The sequence below is a fragment of the Gallus gallus genome, chromosome 5 (genome assembly GCF_016699485.2).
Source record: "Gallus gallus isolate bGalGal1 chromosome 5, bGalGal1.mat.broiler.GRCg7b, whole genome shotgun sequence".
NCBI lineage: Eukaryota > Metazoa > Chordata > Aves > Galliformes > Phasianidae > Gallus > Gallus gallus.
The window spans coordinates 3,559,038-3,583,104 of record NC_052536.1 but is presented as its reverse complement, the minus strand read 5'-3'; the positions used below and the strand labels follow the sequence as shown (position 1 = coordinate 3,583,104).

Sequence of the window (24,067 nt, the reverse complement as noted above, 5' to 3'; positions counted from 1 at the left end):
CTAATGACAGTGACACTCTCTTTATGAGACTATTACAAAAAAAAATGAACTCCTACTGTAAAAAGTTAGAAGAGAATTGTTGCATTCCATGACTAACCTCAAAAACGATAATGAAGGCCAGTCGTGCTGCCAGAACGTGCCAGAACTGCAAAGTGAATTCATAGGGAGTTGAACTCCAGGGAGGGGCTCTATAATCCCTGTAGCTGTAAATCAAAAATAAACTCTGTAAATTAGTCCATGCTCAAAAACCTGGACATGATGAAAAGCTCTCAAGCTTATCCCAGAGCAGGTTAAAAGAAGCGAACTTGACCCGAAAGCATATTTCAAGAGGAATTCAATGAAAAATCATAGTCCACAATATAAATATTAAATATAGCTGCTTTTAAGATGGTAATGTTTTGCTTCCAAAAAAACCAGAACAAACATTTTCTTTTGTTGTTACACAGCAAGTATCTTGGAGTATTACATTCAAGTGTGTTGACTCTAAATTGGTTTTCATCCTTGCTTACAAGAAGTTGAGATTCTGATGACAAGGCCTGCATAAAGGTAACATGATTGTATAACTTAGTTGGTCTAAGGTAATTTTCACCATAAAACTAAATCCAAAACAAGAAACGGTGCATTTAAAGTAAATCATGTTTAAGTTTTGTGCTCAATTTCTCATATTTATCTTGCATAACATTTGGAAATCTGGGCTGGATTAGAGCCACAACAAACATTTTAACTGCATATTTAAATTAACAGATCTCAGAATGCTGAGCGAAAATTAAATGAGAATTTTCTGCCATATTTACAGTTGGAGAAACTCCCACAAGAAATAATTCATAGAGACCAGTAGCATGTGGTTAACAGTAATCCCAAAGAAACTAAGAATATAACATGGGTTTCCATTGTCTTAGTATTGCATCCTACAACACACTTTTCTCATCTGAGATTTCCATGTTGAACAAACTTGAACTCAAATGCTTTTACAAAAGCAAAAATGAAACTACTCTGCCATTAGCTTAATCACTGACTTTTAATGCCTATTTGATGTCTTTATATTACAAGCAGAGGGAACTTCAAAACATACCGGCAGTATCCTGAATATCCCATTCCAAGTTCACTCAGATCAAACACTGATAAGCTGCTATTGACATATCCTTTTAGACATCTGGAAAGCAAAGACATGGGGTCAGAACTCTTTGTAAAGTGAATATAAAGCATAAAGCTGTATACTATCACATATTGTGAAGATACTGTTTTGCTTGTTTATTAGGACAAAAGCAATTGTAAAATATTAAGCAGAGAAGCAAAGTGTTATTGGAAAGCATCAAGTAACTGATGTTTCCAAGATAATATACACGATTTATAAATCTATTTTGAGGCAAATCACTCTTTTTTTTTCCCCCCTCCTGAATCATCTACCAGCAGTTGCAAAGCAAAATCTTTTCCTACTTCACTATCGCCTTTCAAACCCACTGAACTAAGAAAGATGGCTAGAGAGACAAAAAGATTCCTTGTCAAATCTGCTACTGATACCAATCTTACCAAACTTACAGGAAAAAAAAAAAAAAAAAGTTGGGTTTTATGAATGGAACCAAAGATGAGTTTTGACTAACAGTAAGAGTGCACATATACCAAACAGCCATCTTAAAGGTAACAATTATTGGTATTAATGACAGAAATTATACAAGTACACTGAATTATGAGTAAAGGAGTGAAACTTTTCTACATCTGTCAAAAACTATAGACACCTAAGCCACCCTGTTCTCCTGAAAATGTGTCCTATAATGTCACAAAGGGCATCCTGAGAAGCAAATAACACTTAAACAGACAAGGTATCTATTGTGTTTCCCGAATCTTCAAGTTTGAGGTGGCACTTAAAATTGCTACAGGAAAAATAATTAGGATTCTACAGTTCTCTATTGAAATTAAGCAGTAAAAATTTTTCCACTAAAGTACTTCTTCATTTGATCCTGTCCTACTCTTTCTGCCCCTAAATTCTCCCTTCCTGGGATACCATAAGAAGAGTAAATCTCTAGTTTGAACCATTAATGAAGCAATGAGGGAAGGAATGACAGATCCCTGTGGTGTGGGCTGAGGTACAGTTTGTGAATACCATGGAACTGCCTTGCTGTTTTTTTTTTTGCCCTGATGCTTTCTCTGTGATACTTCCTCTTGGGAAATGAAGAAGTTAAGTTTAGCTTGTGAGACATACCATCACAGCTGCAGTATTAGCAAAGTGCTGTGTCCTTTTCTCAAGGTAACCCCAATTCCCACATTAAAAATAATAACAACAACAAAATAAAACAAGAAATTACTTAGAGGGCGCTTGTAGTGGAAATGCTAAGTCAGGGCCTAAATCAGTGATTGAGCACCTGGTGGAAAGCATGGCCAACCCAGGGGAGCTCAGGTGCATGCAATGCAGCTGAGTGACAGAAGGGGTGGAGCCAGGATCCATCTCTTCCCAGATCTTATTTAAAGGTTGGCAGGGGGAGGTAAGGCTGTTTTGTTGGAGATCCCTGCCTACTGGAGGCCTTCCAAAGGTAAACAGTTTTTCTTTGTTTCTATGTCCATGGCTGCTGTATTTGGGCTTGTTCTCATTTGCTGTAGCCTTGTATTGTGCTACTCTGCTGTTATTGCTATACTTTCCTTCACATTACAGCATTACAGTACTGATCTCCAAATGAAAGAGAGGATACCCATGAGTATTGTAGATACATACATCTTTTTTGCTCACCTAGAATGTCATGAAATATAGTGGGAAATATAGAATATAGAACCCATAGCATAGAAACACTGGTAAACATCTGGGGAGATAAGCAGGAAACTGGCCTGGTTTTCTCCCCTAGTGGGACAACACAGACCAAAACCATTGCAGAAAAGAAGGACAACTCAACTAGGAAGAGCCTACAATTTTTATATTCTCTTGCATTTTCTTGTATGCATTTAGAAGGGAAGTAATGATGGAATGGCAGTCTCATGTGAAACACCTGACAAGGTTTGTACAGGTGTAAAAGATAAAACGTTACTGCTCAAATACATTGATGCAGACAGAAAGTAGGAAAAGTTTACTTCCACTGAAATAAGCATATGTAAATATATTTTTAAAAATCTTTGTTACTTTTCTTGTCTGTATCCTTGATCTGTACAGGGACCATATTTATATGCATACACAAAACGTGGAATGTAATCAGAAGTGATGGCAATAACAAAGGCATTGGTGATGACAGCCAGTACTCCAATTCCTTCAAGAATCCCATACCAGATACCTAGAAACAAACAAAATGACAAAGTCAGTGGTTTTTAACAGTCACATTAAGTCAAAAAAGTCATACTAATAATATTATAGTCATTACTAATCATGACCTTTTTCTTTACTCTTGAGAAAGATTTACTGTCTCAGAAAAGCTAGTCAAGATAGTCATGTCCTTATGCTCCAAACATTACAGGCTCCACCTGCATAAATTCTTACACTACAGCCCATGTAGCTGAGAAGATATCCTTGGCATCTGCAGGCTGCACATCAATTTCACTTTTGACACATTGCGAAGGTCAAGTTACATCAATGAAGATGACATTTTGGGATTGTACCTTACAATGATAGATATTAAATTCTCTCACCTATATCTGTTGCTCTTGCAGGCATAGGTCTTCGCCACTGAGTCACAAACTTATATGCATCTAATCTTATTTCTATGATATTGTTCAGCAATGCCAGGAGAGGTGCCAGTGGGAAGGCAGCAACAAAGATGGTGGTAAAGCCAAACTGTAAAACTAGATAAGCATTTCTGTGATTAGAAATTAGATGTGCAAAAACATTTTAAAGTACTTTACTTTTTATAAAATAAACTGACATCTCTATAAATTTGCTTACCCATCTCCAAGTATTCATCCATTAAACCATGGAGATTCATAGGCTGCAGATTCCAATCTTTTTCCCACTGAGGTAGAGAAATTTTATGCTCCATTGATTGTCCTCTTCTCTTCATTTTGCGCCGTGACCACCAATTCTGTAATAACCTATATTAAACAAATGAAGCATTATTGACTGTACTTGCTCAATAATTTGCAATTCTAGTTGCTGTTGTTTTGAATGGCATCTGAGTGTTTACTAAGGTATTACATGGAGATATTTACAATATTATGTAAGAGATTTCAAAGAAATTTCCTAAGTTTTCAACTTGGTGTTATAGTTCTAAGTATGTATTCAACATAGCATGTCAGGTATTGTAATAAGCCTTACAATGGAATGACCTGCACTGACTTTTTAGTTTTTTATTTTATTTTAAGGATTTACCTGCATCACTTAGTCAAAAATAACAGGGAAAAAAAATCATGCATATTGAAAGGATTAAACAAAGAATGATACATTTTTAATTCTCTAAGAGACAAATCAAATAAGTAAAGCTTACTAGGAGTGTTAGGATATATTGAATAGCAGAAAATGCCTACTATTTTTTGAACAAACTTAAAAATTCAGATGCTCTATGAAATATTTTCCTCTTTAAGCAGGACACATTGTCTAAAAAGATGCTCCTTAAGCTTGTAAATATGTAAGACTATTTTTTTATGAAGGTTTGAAAAGGTCCTGTCACAAAGTAGTTATAAATCTTAAGTAATAGCCTCACACATAGAAGTGATATACAAAGGAAAAAATATTACCTAGTACTGACAAAAGTGGCAATTAAAGGCTATTGTTTATTTCTAAATATTACTGAAAGAAAGAACCAAAGGTGGGAAATAACTTCTCTAAGTATTTTATCAACAGGCTGCTATTTTTCTCTCCAACTAACTTAGAGCTTAGCTCTTCCTACTGGAAGGCCACAATTGTAAATGACAGCTTTGTCAAAACAAATTATTGCTTTCCATAAATGATCACGCATGTTCTAAAAAATTCTAGGCAGTTAAAGCAGTGCTGGCTCATGAAGGCAAGAAGCCTGATATTTCAAGGCTGCTTCTTATCAGAAATTTGCTTCTTTCAACAATGCAGTGCATGAATTGCAGACTGATGCTGTGAGTGTAAACTTTTCTGACATTATCAAGGTTAAGACTGATTAAATTAATCTGATGAGCAACGTTTTGCTGAAAACAAATTTGTCCAGCTTCAGAAGAACTGTAAGACTCTTGACCCATCACACTCTGCAGCAGTTGAACAGCTCTGTTTGTACTACAAAAAATAAACTCAAAATAAACAATTTAGCTGGTTAATGGACCTTGAGAAACTTCAGGGCACGGTTACTGCTTCCCTTGGGAGTGAATTTGCAGTGGATGATGGTGAAATGAAAAAAAAATTCTCCAAGCATGTCATGTTCTTGAAATAGATATTTTCGTAAAATATGATCACAAAACTATGTAAATACTAGTAATAATTCCCTGTCACTCTTCAGGAAGGGCTAAAAATTAATACTGACATTATGCTTTTGAGGGATAATGCAAAACATGCAAATGTGAACTTGCTGAAGAATCTCACTTTACCTTCTTCTGAAAATATACTTTTAGAGATCATCAATGCAGCTGCCCACAATCTTCATCAATTAGTGATGATAAAAAAAATCAGTTAAAGGTGGTATATTACCGTCTGCTTGTATGAAAAATATTTTCCCCTGTTGCTGAATTAACACTAATTTGCAATCGCTATTTGTAAAACAAATACTAACAGCAGTACTTACGGATAGCCAAGCTCCATAAAGTTGTTCCACATTTGTTTCAAAACCATAATAACTCCCATCTGTAAACACAGATCTATCAAGCAGCCACTTGGATGACACTAAAATGAAATAGAAAAAGATCAGTAGCTGAAGTCAGAGAATTGTTTGTTCACAGGGTGGATGGAAAATACTGAAATACATAAGGTAAAAAAAAAACACTAACCTCCAGAATATTAAGAAAGTATAACAAACATAATACATAGTTTAATGGAACAACCTTAAGACTTTTATTTTTTGGAGAACTGGAGTGTGTTATCTGGACTAAGGGAATGTGGGCTACGTATATGTTAAATGATATAGTTCATGTCATTTAGACCAATATATTTGCATTCATTTCAAAATACCAGAGTAACATTTTATTTGTTATAACCTAGGTCTTAGAGACTAAGTAGTGGAATCTCTCATACTACTATTTCATCTTTCGTATCTTTCACTATAAATAAGAGTTTATTCTGCAGTGCACTTAAATTGAATAATAAATCTTTCAAACAATGTAATTCATGTCCTACAGTTGATTCCCTCTTGCTCATGGAAATTTCTCAGAAACATAAAACAGGATTGCTTACCTCTTCCAGTCTCCATCTATTGAAAAGCTTGTTGTACTTTCCTGGGCGGCCTGCAAATCTGGAAAACAAGATTTCTGTGTAGTGGACATTCCAAGACCATGCTGTATTAGTAATTATTTCACAACATCCACTGTGCAAACTCATGAAATATAAACAGATTAAATCACACAGGCTTAAATCTGGTATCTGTAGGATATGGGAGTTTCAGAATGCAAACAAGGAAAAAGACCATTTTGCAAGAAATACTAAGCTTTTACTATGCCCACGACAAAAATCCTAGCTACAGAGGTTTTAGATGTTAGATACAAACTCTCTAATCTATGTCTAAGAAGATAAGCTGTTGCAATATGTAGGAATTTACCACAGCATGGAGATTTGCTTGCCTGAGTGCAATGAGCACTAGATTGCACCCACAGACAAAAAAGCATGAAAGACCTTTCAGACCCATTGCAACAAAACTCTTCAAATAGATCCAACATATTCTTGTATAATGAAATAAAATTCTTAATGACCTCAGTGAAAATTACAGATGAGAAGGTAAAAGAAACACCCCTGGTTCTACCAGACACAAGACATGAAGGTTTAGACTGTATGACAAAGGCATTTCTGGACATAATATTCAGACATTACCAACAATCTTCACTTTTTCTTTCAAACAACCTTGAACTTAAATTGCATTATAAATTTATAGAAATGTGTCCTGTGAAATACAACCCAAGGGGAATAAGTGAGGGGAAAAAAAAGTCTATCAGTTTGAGGCTGAATACAGATGTACATTGAGAAAGTGTCCGTATTTTCAAAAGTTGTGAATTCTTATTTTGGTAGGTACATAGACCTGCTTAAAAAGTAGACTTATTACTGTCTAGTTTCTGAGATTTCAGGAGTCTAACCTAGCACACAGTTACAAACACAAATTTCGTGCTATTAGTTATACTCAAATTTTTGCATTTACAGTTCAAACTGTCAATGTATTGAAAGTTGTACAGTTACCAGGGTTTATAGGTTCTGTATGAGTTATGAAAGATAACTTACCTGCCAAGAAAAAAAGCAATGTAAAAGATAGAGCTGTTCAAGTTGACAAACTGGAAGAGGAACATTTTCAAGGCAAAGCTGTTTTCCCATTCAGACTCTGTCCTTGGGTGCTCTATGGAAAGACACAGTGCACATTATATAAACAAAAACGAAAGTGAGTTATGTCAACTCCCCAGAGATCAACTGAAAAACTAGAGATGCTTTCAAGCCATAGTGCTCACAAGGAAAGCAGGGGCAGAAGAGACAACCAACAGTCAGTTGGTTCCTTACTCAAACACCTCATTCTCTAAACACTTCTGTAAGACAACTACTTCATCCTTCAGACTTTTCCATTATAATGCTTCTGGAGTGTCAAACAATTTATAATGCAATAAGAAAACAAGGGAGTTCCTTCTGTGTTTTCTTTGGAAAGAAATGCAGAGATGTATTTTAAGATTACAAGTATTCTATGTGGGTCTACATCGACTTGGATTTTTTCTTTATTTGCAGAATAATTGACTTCTGAATTAGAAACAGGTGAAAATGATGAAAATTACCGTTCTTTATAAAAAAAATTTGTTTCTTTGATCAATGTATCAAATTTGCAATGTAGTGCATTCACTAAAACTTCAAAGTGCATTAAGATTCAGAAATCTAAACTGTGTTGATTTTTAAGTTATAGATTGTACTATATGGTTGGTTACCTATAAAGATACAGTCTACTTTGAAATAAATCAGTATATATATTTAGAGTGTACTAGCTTTGCATGTGAATGCTGTTGATTCTCAAAAGTTAGGATGACCTCTTGCTCTAGGAAACAAAATTTTAGGAAGAACAACCTCTTTCATGCGTCTGATGTTTCCTTCAAGAAAGCTTTCTTGAAATTAAGTTAAATTATTTTTTTAATATACTCTGGAAAAAAAAATCAGGTCATATATATACACAAAATTATTATTTTCTTTCCCATTCTCTTTGTCTTTTAAAAATTTAATAGATTTTTAGAAATTTAGCTAAGTGGAAAAAAAAGGTCTGAAAAAAAAACAACAATACTTTAAAGTGTTTTGTTAACCTGAATAAGATGACTATGCATTTTGCATCTTTCTAACTTGCCTGTTATATGGAACCTGATGAAGTTATGAGCTTGTTATTTAATTGATGCTCTTCAATATTTTAACCAAACAGGAGAGCTGTTAAATTTAAGCAGTGAGTTAGCTGTTAAGATCAAATGTGTAATTTCACAGGGGCTGAAAAGACAGGATGTAACAAGAAATACTGAACGGTAACATGTTCACAAAGAAGGATGTCTTAACTGTTGTTTACAATTTGCTTTCTATGAACTAAAAAGCTTCACCTATATGACTGAATAACAAAGAGGAACTTTAGCATAAATTTGTAATGCACTGGAGTTAGAGCTCCTTTAAAACTTGACATAACATTTTTATCTTAGAAAATGTAATCTTAACCAATTTTTCCATAAGAAAGTTCCAATTAAGTAAAAAAAAATAAACATGCAAATAACAGCATTTGGGAAGAACTGAAAAAATATCTGTTTTAGCATTTTAAGAAAGGATATGTTTTGATTTTTGTTCTAACAACATTTCTTTTATTTTATACTATAAAAATAAAGAAAAGGAGAAGTATAATCTGGAGGTTGGTGGCAGGGGTGTTGGAACTTGATCCTTGTGGTCACTTCCAACACAACCATTCTATGATAAGTTTTTCTTTTGTATTATTTCTTTAATGAAATCATTATAACATTTCTTTTGCTGATAATACTAATTCACTTAGGGAAATGCCAGCATCTTATGCATACACCTGTTCTATGGAAATATGAACGTATATGTCATCCATATCAAGGATCATATCAGCAGTGAAGACTGACATACCTAAGTCTGTCAGGAGATAGGCAACCTTTTCATACACCTAAAACAGAAAGAAGAGATGATGTAGGTACAGTATATCTTGTCTGTTGTGATGCCTAATGCAGAACAAAGAAAACATCAAAGGCATAGGTGTTTTGTTGCCCTGCAGCACCAAGTGATATGGGCAGAGAACAGAGGACAATGTCTTAGCTTTGTCCATAATTTTGGTGTGCTTTTTAACTTGAACTGGCTCTTTATAACATACAATTGCATATGTAGTAACAGAAATAAATACACAGCAGCTCTACTTTAGAGATTGCATTCTTATTGCAATAAGTCCGCAATGTCCTTAGCACAAATAAAAGGCATTGTTTGCTGACTGATTGTTCCTTCTTACCTATTTGTGTCTGAAGAGGAAAAGAAAAATGATGCATGCTATTGCAGCTATAAAGGAATAGAGTTTGTCAATGTACACCATGCTACCACAGCAAATGATGAAACCTGTACTGTTATTTGAAAGGGAAAGCTTAAACAAGAACTGCATATCCCAGTCCTTCCAGGTCTGAACAACAATATCAAAGTGACATTTTAATTAAGAATCAATTCCAAAAAAAAAAAAAAAAAGCAGCAACAACATAACAGAAAAGGAAAATGAATTTCTGTTTGAAGAAATCAATGTAGTTGTATTTGGAGAACTGGCTTTTTTTGTAGAAGGTACATGAAAAATTAAAAGGCAAATGTCAAAAGCTGTTGTAGTAAAGTGACTGGTGACATGGTCAAAGATGTCTAGTGACAAATAATAAAATAGTCGGTAGAGGAGAACACTGATAAACACAATATTAGAAGAGGAAAAAATCCCTGAAATACTAGCATACATGTATTTCTGATACCCAGTAAACCGAGTAACCGTGTGTAAATTGCTCTTTTAAATAAATCTCTCCACTAAAGTAATTGAAGACTTACAACATTGAGTGACATGATGATCATAAAATTGATGCAGACTCCAGTGCCAGATGTTGCAAACTGCCAATACTTCTTGATGAAATACCACTTGAAAGAAGCAAATTGTTCCATGGCTACCAGACGATACACCACGACTGCAAAAACTGCAGTGAGGACTAGTGAAATCTACAGGTAAGTGTTTATGAGTAGAGAAATTAGAACAAGGAAAACCATATTGGGAATATTTTTCACTGCATCAATAAATTAACAGGAGTTTTAAAGAGGCCCATCTGTTTTGGGAGCAAATTTTGAGAGAATCAGAGTATTAAATAGCTGAATTAAAGTATTTATTTCTTGTACTTTTACAAGGTAACAATATCACATCGTTTAAAACAAAGAGATCCTTAAACAAGCAATAAGATTGAACTGATTGTTTTACCTCCATTATGTAAATCCATTGTTCTGAATGAATGCATAATGACTTAGTTTAGTATCTACATCAGGATAAGATTAAAGGCTCTAATACCAGTATTATTAAACCTCACCATGAAGAATATTCCTGAGACAGACACCATCAGTCGACTGAGCTTGTCAGGGAAAGGCTGAAAAGGTTCAGGTTTTCCTGTGATGGGATTTACTCTTTCAACTTGGGAATATTTAGCTTCAAACTGGGGACGCAATTCTTCCTGGAATAAGAGGAGAGATCCCATTTGTTGTATTATTTCATTGAACTATCAAAAAATCAGGTAGAATGTGATATAAAAAATTTCCTGATAGAAATTCTTTTTTTTTTTTTTTAAATAATGTTCCACTTCAAGAAATTTTCTCTTTTGAAAATCCTTTGAAAAGGTGCCAGAGATCAACAAAGAAGAGAGAAGTTATGAGCCTTCCTCGGTCGGTGAGGGTATGGAAAGGACCATGGTTCACAATACTGTTTAAACACCAGTTTCTCTGCAGAAATTGATAAGAACACTTTAATGCCAGTTATGATGGTGCTTTTTGTGATAGGAAAGCACTTATTAAAAGTGACTAGTTTGTATCTACAAGTCTATGGAAATCTATAAAGCATATTATGATAAAGTCTCTATTGAATTATACTGCAGGTGAATCAACAGTATAGTTAGGTTACATTACAGCTATACTCACTATGATTTATGGAGTAAAGTAATAAAATCATTTCATCATTGCTGAAGCTGATAGCAGAATGACAAAGAGTGAGTTATGCGTCTCAGAAGGATTTAAAATCCACTCTCTAGCCCCTTGCTTGCACTCGTTCTGTTTCTAGACAGGATTATGAACTTTCAAGGATTAGAACTTTACAAGACCACAGAATTAAAATCTTGTAGGAATTTGTGATGACATTGGTGATAGCTCTTGTCCCGCTGTATGTACATTATTTCACTCCCTGGAGTTTTAGTTTTTGTTCACTGCTAGTAATGGCATCTTTGCCTAGCTGGGTGGCTAAATTGAGCCGTCTGTTCAACCAGAGCCTCATTATGACATTCTTTACAAAACGTCTTGTAGAAAGGAAATACATACTTCTTTCCCAGTATATATTGATGTGAATTATAGACAGCAATCATTCCTCAAAACTTGAAGCCCTGAACTGGCTGGGCTTGCCAGGAGCGGGCAAAAGCTTTAACTTGCACTCTCTTTGAAAGAATCCATCTTGTAATAGCCTTAGTAACAGCTCATGCATTTTATTTCTGTTAAAGAGCTCTTTGTAAACTGAAAAAAAAAAAAAAAATCCACTCAATTTTTCAAAGGACGCTTTCAATAAATGTAGAAATATATTGGGATTTATTCCACAACTAGTGTAAGAACTGCAAATGTAATGTGAATGGCAAATTCAGATGGCTGGCATTATGTTTTCCTATCTACACTTGAATAGTGCCGACTGCAAAATTTACAGATTTACTTCTGCTTTACCTTACCTCTTCATCTTCCCAATCTATGAGGTCCCAGTCATAGGTTAATACAGCTCTCCGTCTTTTCCAAAATTCTAGAAAGACTGTAGCTGTGGAAATCATCAACTACATTTAGTTACAGAAAAAGAAAGAAAGAACTCCAGAACTCAAGAAAATCAACAAACTGTAATATAACTTTTCTTAGACATTTTCTGACTGATAGTCCATGGAACGTGAAAACTGTAAATAACTTCATGATAAACACAGTTAAAACTGGAACACTATTTTATGACATTCATCTAAAAATTATTATTCTGCTTTCTGCTATATCTGTACAAACAGGTACCTGTTAATATGAAACACAGTCACCCCTTTTAGATTAATTTGCTTTTAATTTTGTTCAAATATATTATATGGTTTAAAATCTTTCTCTGAAGAAAAAAGCATATATATACAATGGTATCATTAAACACAGAGCAAAATTCTGATCTCATTCAGTTGGAACAAAACAAGTGATACTTCACTCAGTTACATCAGTTCGTACTGGAGTATCTTCTCTATTAAAATATTTCTTTAAATAATTGTTTTATCTGTGTGCAAGATCATAATCATAGCCTGAACATAATTTTATGTTTGTGGTAGGTCCTACTAAAATAATTACAACCAATAAATAAGTTCTCCACACACTGTAGTTTGCCACGGAGGTTGCCCATTCTTTTCCATAGTACAGAACAAGAACTATAAAGGGCAAAACCTGGTTTGGATGACAGCCTTACAAAATGTGGGTTTGCCCAACTTTTCCCCAGAAAACAGCGATCTCAAAAATGAATTGAGAAAATTTGCTTCCTTTTAGGCAGCCTACTGCTCAGAATAAGGATTGGATGGTCTTACATTCTTTCTTTTTCACTATTCCTCTAAATGTATCAACATACATACGTATAGTTGTAGATATGATTTATCCATATATTATTTTAAAATGCAATGACTAGCAGTTAGGAGTTTACCCCATATTGCTACCTAGCAACAAGGGCTGTCTGAATAAAAGAAACTTGTTCCTGAATATTATTTCTGGATAGTGTGTTCTTACATCCCTCCAAGCATGGTTCTTGTCTTCTCCACCAATTTCATTTAAGTTTTGGGTGCTCATAACAACAGAAGTACACATCTGTCCTATTTAAATAGAGGTATAGTTTTCACCTGAATAATCTAAAGAAAAAATAACCTTCTCTCACTGTCAGTGGAAGCGCTGTTAAAGCCAATGCAGTATGACACTTAGAAATGTTACAACACTTACAGCTTTGCAAGAAAAATAATTTCCCAACATGCACACTCTGAGGACTCAGGTGCTGTACAGAAAATAAACAATTTTCTACATTTTCAAACAGGTAAAAAATATACAACATGTTCTTTAAAATAGCATTGGATTTTCCTCTATGCTGGCCTAGAAAAGCACTTCTAGAAAGCACTCTCAACGTATCCATTAGACTTGTGCCAAAGCTGATATATTTGTGTCATGGTTTTATGATTTTTGGTTGGTATTCCACATCATAACATCGTGTAGTGCACTGGGAGTTAAAGAGTTAATGCTCCAGTTCTGGCTACCTGTCCCAGAAGAGAAGAACTGCATGCTCCATATCTGAGAGGACTTTGCGTAATTTGTGTTTCCATTTTCTGTTCAGGGCAAAAGATAAAAACTGTCCACTGCAGGGATGGGGCATCTACAACCTCTCTGGGCAGCCTGTTCCAGCACCTTACCACTCTCACAGCAAAGAACTTCCCCTGACATCCAACTGAAATCTTCCCGCCTTCAACTTAAAACCATTTCCCCTTGTCCTGCTGTTGTCTACCCTTTCAAAGAGTTGACTCCCCTCCTGTTTATAGGCTCCCTGTAGGTTCTGAAAGGCTGCAATTAGGTCACCCTGCTGCCTTCTTTTCTCCAGGCTGAACAAGTCCAGCACCCTCAGCCTGTCTTCGTTGAGGAGGTGCTCCAGCCCTCTGATTATCTTTGTGGCTCTCCTCCGGACCTTCTCCAACAGCTCTCTGTCTTTCTTGTACTGGGGGCTCCAGACCTGTACACGGTACTCCAGATGGGGCCTTACCAATCACCTCCCTGTCCCTGCTGGCCAACCCTCTTCTGATGGAGCCCAGGATACCATTTGCTTTCCAAGCTGCAAGGGCACACTGCTGGCTCATGTCAAGTTTCACGTCCACTGGGATCCCCAGGTTCTTCTCTGCAGGGCTACTCTCAAGGACTGCTCCTTCCAGTCTCTATATATGCCTGGGATTCTTCCAGCCCAAGTGCAAAACCTTGCACTTTGCTTTGAACCTCATTAGATTCACCTGTGCCCACCTTTCAAGTCTGCTGAGATCCCTCTAATGAATGAAGTCATACCTCCATTGAATGCTGCTGTACCAGACATGCTAGAATTCCAGTATGAATTGGAGTCAAAAGCAGCCAACTAGGATGCCACTGACATTGCTAATGCCTTTCTCTCCATTCCTTTGGCCACAGAATGTAGGCCACAGTTTGCTTTCACTTGGAGGAGCATTCAGTATACCTGGAACCATTTGCCCCAAGGGTGGAAACACAGCCCAACCATTTGCCATGAGTTGATCCAAACTGCATTGGAACAGGGCAGTGCTCCTGAGCACCTGCAACATACTGATGACATTATTGTGTGGGGCAACACAGCAAGGAAAGTTTTCAAGAAAGGAGACAGAATAATCCAGATCCTTCTGTGCGCTGGTTTTTCCTATTAATGAAACAAAGTGAAAGGACCTGCATAGGAAATTCAGTTCCCGGGGATAAAGTGGGAAGATGGACGTCGTCCATCCCAATGGATGTTGTCAATAAAATCACTGCCATGTCTCTGCCCACTAATAAGAAAGAGACACAGTCTTTTCTGGGTGTAATGAGCTTTTGGAGAATGCACATCCCAAACTATAGCCTCACTGTTAGCCCCTTTCTCAGGTAACATGGAAGGAGTATAATTTTGCATGGGGTCCTGAGCAGCAGCAGGCTTTTGAGCAAATCAAACAGGAGATAGCCTGAGCCGTGGCCTAGGGCCAGTATGGACAGGACAAGATGTAAAGAACATCCTCTACACTGCTGCTGGAGAGAAAGGTCCCACTTGGAGTCTGTGGCAAAGAGCCTCAGGAGAGTCCTGAGGCCAACCCCTGGGATTCTGGAGTGGAGCGTACAGGGGGTCCGAAGAATGCTACACTTCACCAGAAAAGGAGATCTTAGCTGCGTATGAGGGGATTCGGGCTGCTTCCAAAGTAGTCGGTGCTAAAAAAAACAGCTCCTTCTAGCACCTGAACTGCCGGTGCTAAATTGGATGTTTAAGGGAAAGGTTCCCTCCACCCATCATTCACCCATCAATGATGCCACTTGGAGCAAGTGGATTGTGTTGATTATGCAACAAGCTTGCATGGGGAAGCTGGTAAAACTGAACAGTAAAATGGGTTGTTAAAAACTATGTTGAAAGCAATGGGTGGTGGAACTCTTAAGCACTGGGAGAAGCATTTGGCAGAAGCCACCTGGTTGGTCAACACTCGACAATCTATCAGTTGTGATGGTCCTGCCCAATCCAAGTCTCTACATAATGTCAAGAAAGATAAGGTCCCTGTAGTTCACAGAATTGTAGAATCATAGAATTGCTCAGGTTGGAAAAGACCTTCAAGATCATCAAGTCCAACCACAACCTAACCACACTACCTTAACTCAAACAACCCTCCACTAAATCATGTCCCTGAGCACCACATCCAAACAGCTTTTAAAGGCATTCGGGGATGATGACTCAACCACCTCCCTGAAGAGCCTATTCCAGTGCTTAACAACCCTTTCAGTAAAGAAGTTTTTCCTGATATCCAACCTAAACTTACCTTGGCTCAACTTGAGGCCATATAAAGAACATGTTGGGAAAAGGAGTTCGGGTGTTTCCAGCTTCTGGAAGGGGCAAACCTCTCTGTGGAACTGCTCTTGCTCAGGGACTTGGGTCCACTTCGTGGGTGATGCAGAAAAATGGGGATGTTCAATGTGTACCACAAGGGAATTTGATGTTGGGTGAGCGCGGTCAGTAATTCCATGTATATATATAGATATGTATATAGATATGTATGTAGATATGTGTGTGTAAAGCACATTTGTTATTGTTTGTTTATATATATGTATATATTAAGCATGATGTAGTGATGTGGAATAAAGGGTGGAATGTCATGGTTTTATGGTTTTTGGTTATCGTATTTTGGTTATTTATCGATTTTTGGTTATGGTATTCCACATAATAACATCATGTACTGCACTAGAAGTTAAAGAGTTAATGCTCCACTTCCAGCTACCTGTCCCAGAAGAGAAGAAGAACTATATACTACATACCCGAGAGGACTTTGCGTAATTTGTGTTTCCGTTTTCCATTCAGAGTGAATGATAAAATCCATTCACATATCACTTCCCCTCCCCTTTTTGATTGTCTGGCTTGTCTCTGTTGCAGGTGCTGTCTTGTCACTGCATTAGAGTAAGGCCTTCAGCTTGCGGACACTCATTTTATTTATTAGCTTCAATTCTAATTAAGTATTGTATTATAGTGTGTTATCTTGCATTCCGATATCTTATTTAGTAAATTAGTTTGTTTCTCCTCAGATCATTGCCACTGCTTTATTTTAAGGCCCAGCTCTCTACCTTCTTTCCCCTTTTCCCTTTCCCAGGGCATGGGTCCGTGGGTCCCCTCGCCCTGCTAGTCACAGAAACTGGCCGAACTAGCCTGTAAACCGTTGACAGTTTGCAATGGCACAAATCAAGTTGTTCACTTAGTTACACTCAAAGGCATAGAAGTTAAGGAAGGAGCCCAATTACGACAAGTAAAATAATGAATTTTGAGTCCCACTGACATAAATTCCTGAGTCAGTGAAATGGAAACCAAGCTACTGGCCATTTCTATGGAAAGCCTGCATCTTTCCTGGTTTGCCTTTACTCTCCTACTGTCCTTGCCATTGAGCCCTTCCAGCTCCCAATTGCTAGGCACTACTTCCTGACTCATCTCTTACCCTGATCTCTGCACTGAAAATGCTACGCCTTGACTTTTCGCAATCATTTCTGTAGAAAAACAAGACATACAATAGATGACTAATCTAACTATCTGAACAACAAGTACACTCATGATCTAACAAGGCTTTGGTAGGGCAGAGTTTCTGCCTAACCTTCTGCTCATGAGATTCTCTCTTACTTAAATTACCTCATGCTTACTTTACTTACATCAATAGATACCGCTCATACTGAACTAGAACCCTGAGGTACTTGCTTTCCTCAGTCCTTAATCTTCCAGTATACAAAGGACAATGTTTGATGGGACAGGAAAGATTGCATTGTTCTTTGATGCAGTCTGCAGCATAACAAAAACTTGTCACTGCCAAGAAGAACAAAAGATAAATGGCTGCCGTTAAACGCTATGAATGGAAATCAGACAGTGGAGAAATAAAACAGAGCAACGCCCAGAGAACCAAGACTGCTGTGTGAACACACCTCTTCTGAACGCGGTGAAAGAGTTACTGTGTCAACCTGAGCGGTGTGCTCATTTCCCTGAAAGTTCACTGCAAAGAGGATTTTCTGTAAAGAGTTACGTGACCTTCTCCACTGCCTCTCTGAAGAGCCTGGCAACAGCTAGCACCTTCTGAAAACTGCTCTATTACTTTTTTATTCAGCAGGACTTCTTTGCAGCAAAGCTATGCAATAAAAACAGTCCTACAACCTTGGTACTACACTGACAACTACAATGCGCTCTTCAGAATTGAAACTGCTGCTTAATGCACACAGGTTACAGTTGAACATGTTTTTCTCATCTTCCTTGCCTGGAGTACCAAGGCACCTTGTCTCCTTATGGCCACAGCTCTGTGTCTGCTAACACTTGTGCTCACTGCTGGAGACTTTGCCTTCCAGGAACAGAGGGCCAGCATCCTGGCACTGCAATGCAAGTGTATGACACTTAGCCAAGAACTGAGACACAGAGCACCTCCCCATTACGCTTTAAGTCACCCAGGCAAACAGATTTTGCTTTCAATAGCAGGTGTATTGAACCGCTAACAAATGAGTGACATGAGTTAGTATAGTAATTCCTTGTCACTTAGTTAATGCTGCATATGATACAAATTTGGACACAAATTAGTGGTGTTTGTTTTCAGATCTCCTGAGCAATCTGTTAGATGTGTGTCCACCCAGACACAGCAATAAATGTGAGATGCATGTCTGCTGATATACACTGCAGAAAATCTCTGTTACGAGAATGCCAGGATTCAAAGAAAACCAAGCCCATGGTATCAGGCTCTGTCCTCCTTCCTTTTACAGACCACTGCCTCATACCTCAAAAGGAGCAATAAAAAGGATAGAACTGAAAAAGGGGGGATTTGATTCAATTTGATTCCGCTTAATGAAAGAGGGTTTGATTTTGCGATTCTACCTGGACGGTTTAGATTCTGCTTACATTCCACAGGAGCATTCTTTCGTGGTGAGAAAAACATAGGTGCCAGACTCCTTGTCGGCAAGATAAGGAGAACAGGAGGGAGATAGGAGAAGAATAGGCCCCAGACTCCTTGTCAGCAGGGGGTCTGGGTTCTGTTTAGTGCTTACATTCCACAGGAGCATTCTTTTGTGGTAAGAAAGACATAGGTGCTAGACTCCTTGTCAGCAAGACAATGAGGAAGAGTGTTTACTTCATCCCAAGGGACCACCAGATGGGGATGCGACCACCCAGAGGAGAATACAATGCATGTGCCGGAGGGGAGGGACTTGATTAATGAATATGTAGTGGGGTTCATCGTAACCTGTTAAATATGTATGAACTTGACTTACAAATATGTAACATTTCTGTGGACTGGTATGCAAGGTAGGAGGAGCTATCCCTCTTGCATCCAACTCTGCGCAGTGTTGATTAAAACATACCTGATTTTATAACTACTTTGCGGTTACGAGTTTGATTCCGCAAGTCAATTTGGCACATGGACTGGTATGCAAGTTAGGAGGAGCTATCCCCCTTGCATCCAACTCTGTGCAGTGTTGATTAAAACATACCTGATTTTATAACTACTTTGTGGTTATAGAGTTTGATTCCGCAAGTCAGAACCATTCACAGAAATCCTTCTGCTCGTCCCCTGCAGCATATCATGACAACGCCTCTAGTTGTCCCGTAAGAACATCTTCTTTATATACCATGTACTCAACACTTCTCTTGATGACAAGTTATGAAATAGCATTTGCATTTGATTCTTGAAAAATCTGAAGTGGATGCAGATAATAGAACCATGGCATTCCACTCAAACACTTCTGAGTCACTCCTCACCACATACCATACCAGTCTATAATAAATACACACAGAGAACAAAAGAATAAAAAAATCACGGGTTGGCTAGATCATCACATTAGTCATTGTTTTATATAATATACAGCAGCATACTTTTCTTAGCATAACCTTTTTTGCTTCATATTATAAAGACTTTTTTTTCCAGGTTTCACCTCACAAAGTGTAGAACTGGAAACCTTGTGTTAACAGAAAGTCACCTTCTGTTAAATTAATAGTTGTACCATACATGGAACAAGTTTCTACTGTTTACAAAACCAGACACACTTCACAAAGGGTTCAAAGACTTTCAACAGATGAAGCAACAAGGACTGCCTACCCACTGCAATTTCTGGAACCCTGTAATGACAGAGCTTAGTCATAGCAACAGGGAAGTTCCTCAGGCCGGTTCTCAGATGCTCCACTGTGTTTAGCAAATCAATGCCCCACCTCACTTCACCTGTACTATGGATTCCTTGCAAGTGTGACACTGTCACATGCACAGCTCATGCACTTTGGTGCTCCCACCAGGCTGACTACACTTTGTGTCACAGCACCATTCCAACACTTGAATATTTTGTAGAGCTCCAAGGTAAGCCTGAGGGGTATTTTTAAAGCTTATTAATAGTGAATCTGATTAATAACTGCTCTATTCTTTTCTATAGTGTTTGGGAAGCTACTAGGTATTATTGCAGCTAAATTCTACGTGGAGTGTACCTCTGAGTCAGTTCAGAGTCCCTATTAAACGCTGGGTGTGAAAAACTCAGTGTATGACAACTTAAACCAAATTTCTGAAATGAAAGGTATTGCTGCCCTGTTATAGCTTGTGCTGTTTAGTTGTACCAACAACGCACACTTAGAAATGCATTCATACTATGCAATATTAGTACTGCTTTTCATAATTTACTAAAAGCTTATTAACTATTTTCTCAGTTCAACACATAAATGAATTTAAATTTGAAAGTGCAATATTCATTGCTCATTAAATTTAGGAGTGTCTAATCCTTGGAAGGCAATCTGAACTTCAGAGCAAAGAGCCACTGGTACAGTCATCCAGTACATTTCTGGGACCATCATTTGCTACTGCTTCTTTCTGAATATTAGGTGATGGTAAACTCCATCCTTTGCTTTATACTTGTTCCATCCATTTTTAAATATAAAGGTTTGATAAAGCTTAAAAAGCCTGGTACACATATGCAACTTCTGCAAATCTGAACATGTATAAGCTATGTAATTTATCAGATAAATTTAAGTATTTTCTAACCACAATAATAAAGGAAGTAAAAAGTGCATGGTTCAGTTTAACGACATGCAAAGAATGATCCTTTAAATTTATAGTTCTGAAGATTTTATTATTTTCCCATAAGAAATTCAAGTGTTTTTCTCAGTAGATGCAGAAGTTTTGCAAACACTACACCTACCACTGGCAGTTGCTCTATTCATAAAATGCACGTCATGATCGTTTTTTTTTTTCTAATTATGTAAAAATACATGTTTTAAATACTTAAAATACCAGTGAATATAACGTGGAAAAAAAAATCATACAAGAATTAGGACATATTTTTTCAATGTGTTGAAGAAATTCTCAGTATTATTCTGAGCAATTTAAGGAGAAAAAGCCATGTATAAATCGGTGCAACCCTTGTGGTGAAGCTCACTACCCCAGGAGAGCCACAAGGAGACATGACTTGAATGGGAGCAGGACTGCCCCCAGAGTGAAGGTGCATAGATGTACACCAGTAACTTATAATTGAGTCTGGCAGCACAGAAACAAGTGCAGAACGTGAAATCTACTAAAGAAACGCGGTGGCAACCATCTTATGTCTCATTCCTAGTGCTAAAGCCAATCTAGGTAAACTGGATAATTAAAGTGGAGCTTAATTCCATTTCATGGTCACTTCCACTCAACACATCAATTTCTACTGAATTGGTACTGATTAATATGAATACTAGTGAATAAACAGAAGGACTTTTCTTTTTTTCTTCACTAACTATCTGTTGATATCTTCCTTAAACACTTGATGAGGTGACTCAAGCCTTGGGCTCTTCTGTATCACTGCTGTTTCATTGGAATAGCACTATTTGCATATTAAGCTCTAAGGACAACTAGCACCTTTGAGGAACCTGCATGAATATTAATACTGCACTAGGAGAAGAGTTAATTACTACAGACAAAAGAGTTTCTGGAAAGCAGAGCTGATCACAACCTCAGGACCATGGCATACAACTGTCAAAGTAAGGAGGTTACTACTCTTCAGTCCCCAGTGAAGATTACAAAAGTAAAAGGCAATCACTTTGTGATTAGCCAATCACTAATCACAAAGAATTTGTTTGGCAAGGATATTGACTCCTTTTTAACACTGCTCTCCGATGAAAACTGCTGTTAAAATCAGCTGAGTGAAATTTCCATACGTCGTTAGGTTACAGCAAAGGGATAATACAAAAAAACCCTCTTTGTTCTCAAATATGTCACCTAATTAGTGTGTTAAAAATAAAGGAAGTTTGAAAACTTAAAAAAAAACAACTTATTTTCTTCATTATTTTGCAGCTGTTATTAACACTAACAAATTAAATCTAATATTCAGATTTCAGAGCATTGCATAGTCAAATGATGGCCTATCACTCAAACTGTAACCATAATTGGGGCAGATAACTGAAGTCCAGAGTAGTTTCCTTTAGTTTGCTGGCTTGGGGTTAGACTGGTTATCTTGAGTTCAACTGAAACTGAAAGATGAGTTTCATTTTCTCTTTTTTTTTTTTTTTTTTTTGCTAAGTAAGTTACTAAAGTTTTCTGAGCATAGGTCCTCCATGCCATATTGCTGGTGTTAACTCAGGAAACAAGTAGTCTCCAGAAATGAAACAGATGTTAGCAAGCAGATTAAACAGCGTTTCATAAATACACATGCATTTCAAGTAATGGTACCACTTTCTAAGACAAAACTCAGAAAACTTTTAGTAACATACAAAAGAAATAAGAACAGATTAAATCCAAAGTGAGATACATTGACATGGTATGTACATATTTGTTATTATCATCTATAACATTATCTGTAGCTGACTCCCATCTACTCTTATGATACGTGCACTTTCCATTGCTCCAACTGTGCAATATTAACTTGGAGAAAACACACATTTAAATAAATAACAAGACAGCAAAGCAGTAGGAGGGGAGGCTGCAAATGAGGGAAAAAAGTTACTTTTTGCAGGCGTACACCTCCTTCACAGAGTAAAGTACCCACATAGAACATAGAACATCTATTTAATTGATGATTCTGAAGATTCAACTTACCTACAGTTTCTACTGTGCTGTCACATAAGAGATTATGTATGGGAGTTTAAAACAGCGTGATGTCAACCTGTCCTCACATTTAAAATGTCTGCCCAAAAACCAGCAACACTCCCATTGCTCTGATACACTGAACAGTGTATCTACTATGACCAAGGGATTTCAAGATGATTGTTCTTCATCATTCTTAATACAACATCTGAAAAATTAACGCTTAATATGAAGCTTCTCGTTCTATATTAGAAAATAAGTTTCCATTTCACCAGTTCAGTACCATCCATAATCCCTGGATGGAATGAGATTTCAATTTGGTCTTGGCAGCATTCATATGACACACGATGCTCAGAGTCACAAAACCTTATGCACCAATTTTTAGGGCTAACTGTAACAATAACAGTTCTTCACAATGGAGCATAACTCTTTAGCATGCTCTTAGTACTGCCACCCTTCCCAGTAAACATGGCCTCAAATGCACCAGCCAACTATGCTTTCTCATAACAGTTTTTCATAACAGCTTTCTATACAAAGTGGTTTGGGATTATTCCCCTCTTAGTATGAAGCTTGTTTATAGAAACATGAAACCAGAGTGCCACTCTGGTGGCAGCACTCCCCAGTGATAGCCCTTCCACCATTCCCACCTCGCTCCCCACAGGCACTGCTCCGACATCCCCCACAACGATGCAGGATGGTCCTACACCAAACCTCAACATCATCCAGCAGACAGCAGACCAGAAGCATAGTTTTACCAATACTTCTCCTGTACTGTCTAGGGAAGAAGATACCAATAGAGTTAAATACTTAGCTGAAGTCTAACTAAAGTGGATCAATTATCGGGGTTGAAAATAGATGATCTTTGAGGTCCCTTCCAATCCAAGTCATTCTATGATTCTATAGTAAACTTCTAATGCTGAAATCAAACCCTTTGCTAAAAAACAAACACTGAACAGGATGCTACATATGATGGATGAATTAATAGGTGACGTAGTATGGACTAAAACTCGCCTAAAGCAAAATGCTGGCATAACTCTTATCAGTTATCTCACGCTTCATCTATAGACTGGCTAACTATTATTGCACTTTTATTATTTTAACAGTCATGCACAATCCAACAGCATCCAGTTTCCTTATTTCTAGCACTCCTCCATGTGGAGAACTAGCAAAAGAAGGAAAAACAAATAATACAATACAAAGGGCAGTAGTGTGGATCAACAACGCATAAGTACAGAAATAACATTTTAAATGTGTAGCACGTCAACTTATCTAAGTTCAGAAACTTATGGCTAAAGGTGGTTTCTTTTAAATTCTTCCAAAGGAATTACTCATTTTGTGTTAATTATCAAGTTGAGTATATGTGGGAAAACAATGGAGCATAAAACTTTCATGGCACTTGTCTATCCTACTGTTCCAAATTGGGCCTTTAGGAAAATAAAAGATTACCAGCTACACTAATTTTTGCCATTAATTGGCTTTC

The 24,067-nt window shown here is 37.2% G+C and overlaps 1 protein-coding gene across 5 annotated transcripts in view; it reads right to left on the bottom strand.

Annotated features, from left to right (window-relative positions):
* Positions 1-24,067, bottom strand: part of ANO3 (anoctamin 3) — a 179,197-nt gene that overhangs the window by 7,435 nt on the left and 147,695 nt on the right. For all 5 annotated transcript variants that reach the window (XM_015286171.3, XM_015286172.4, XM_040700769.2 and 2 more), the window contains 12 exons: positions 12,010-12,092; positions 10,621-10,761; positions 10,097-10,261; positions 9,158-9,194; positions 7,292-7,403; positions 6,260-6,317; positions 5,655-5,752; positions 3,860-4,005; positions 3,607-3,759; positions 3,107-3,254; positions 1,073-1,153; positions 98-203 (listed from right to left, as the gene is read on the bottom strand). In XM_015286171.3, the coding sequence (XP_015141657.2) occupies positions 98-203; positions 1,073-1,153; positions 3,107-3,254; positions 3,607-3,759; positions 3,860-4,005; positions 5,655-5,752; positions 6,260-6,317; positions 7,292-7,403; positions 9,158-9,194; positions 10,097-10,261; positions 10,621-10,761; positions 12,010-12,092 (1,328 nt within the window). The remainder of the gene's footprint in view (positions 1-97; positions 204-1,072; positions 1,154-3,106; positions 3,255-3,606; positions 3,760-3,859; positions 4,006-5,654; positions 5,753-6,259; positions 6,318-7,291; positions 7,404-9,157; positions 9,195-10,096; positions 10,262-10,620; positions 10,762-12,009; positions 12,093-24,067) is intronic.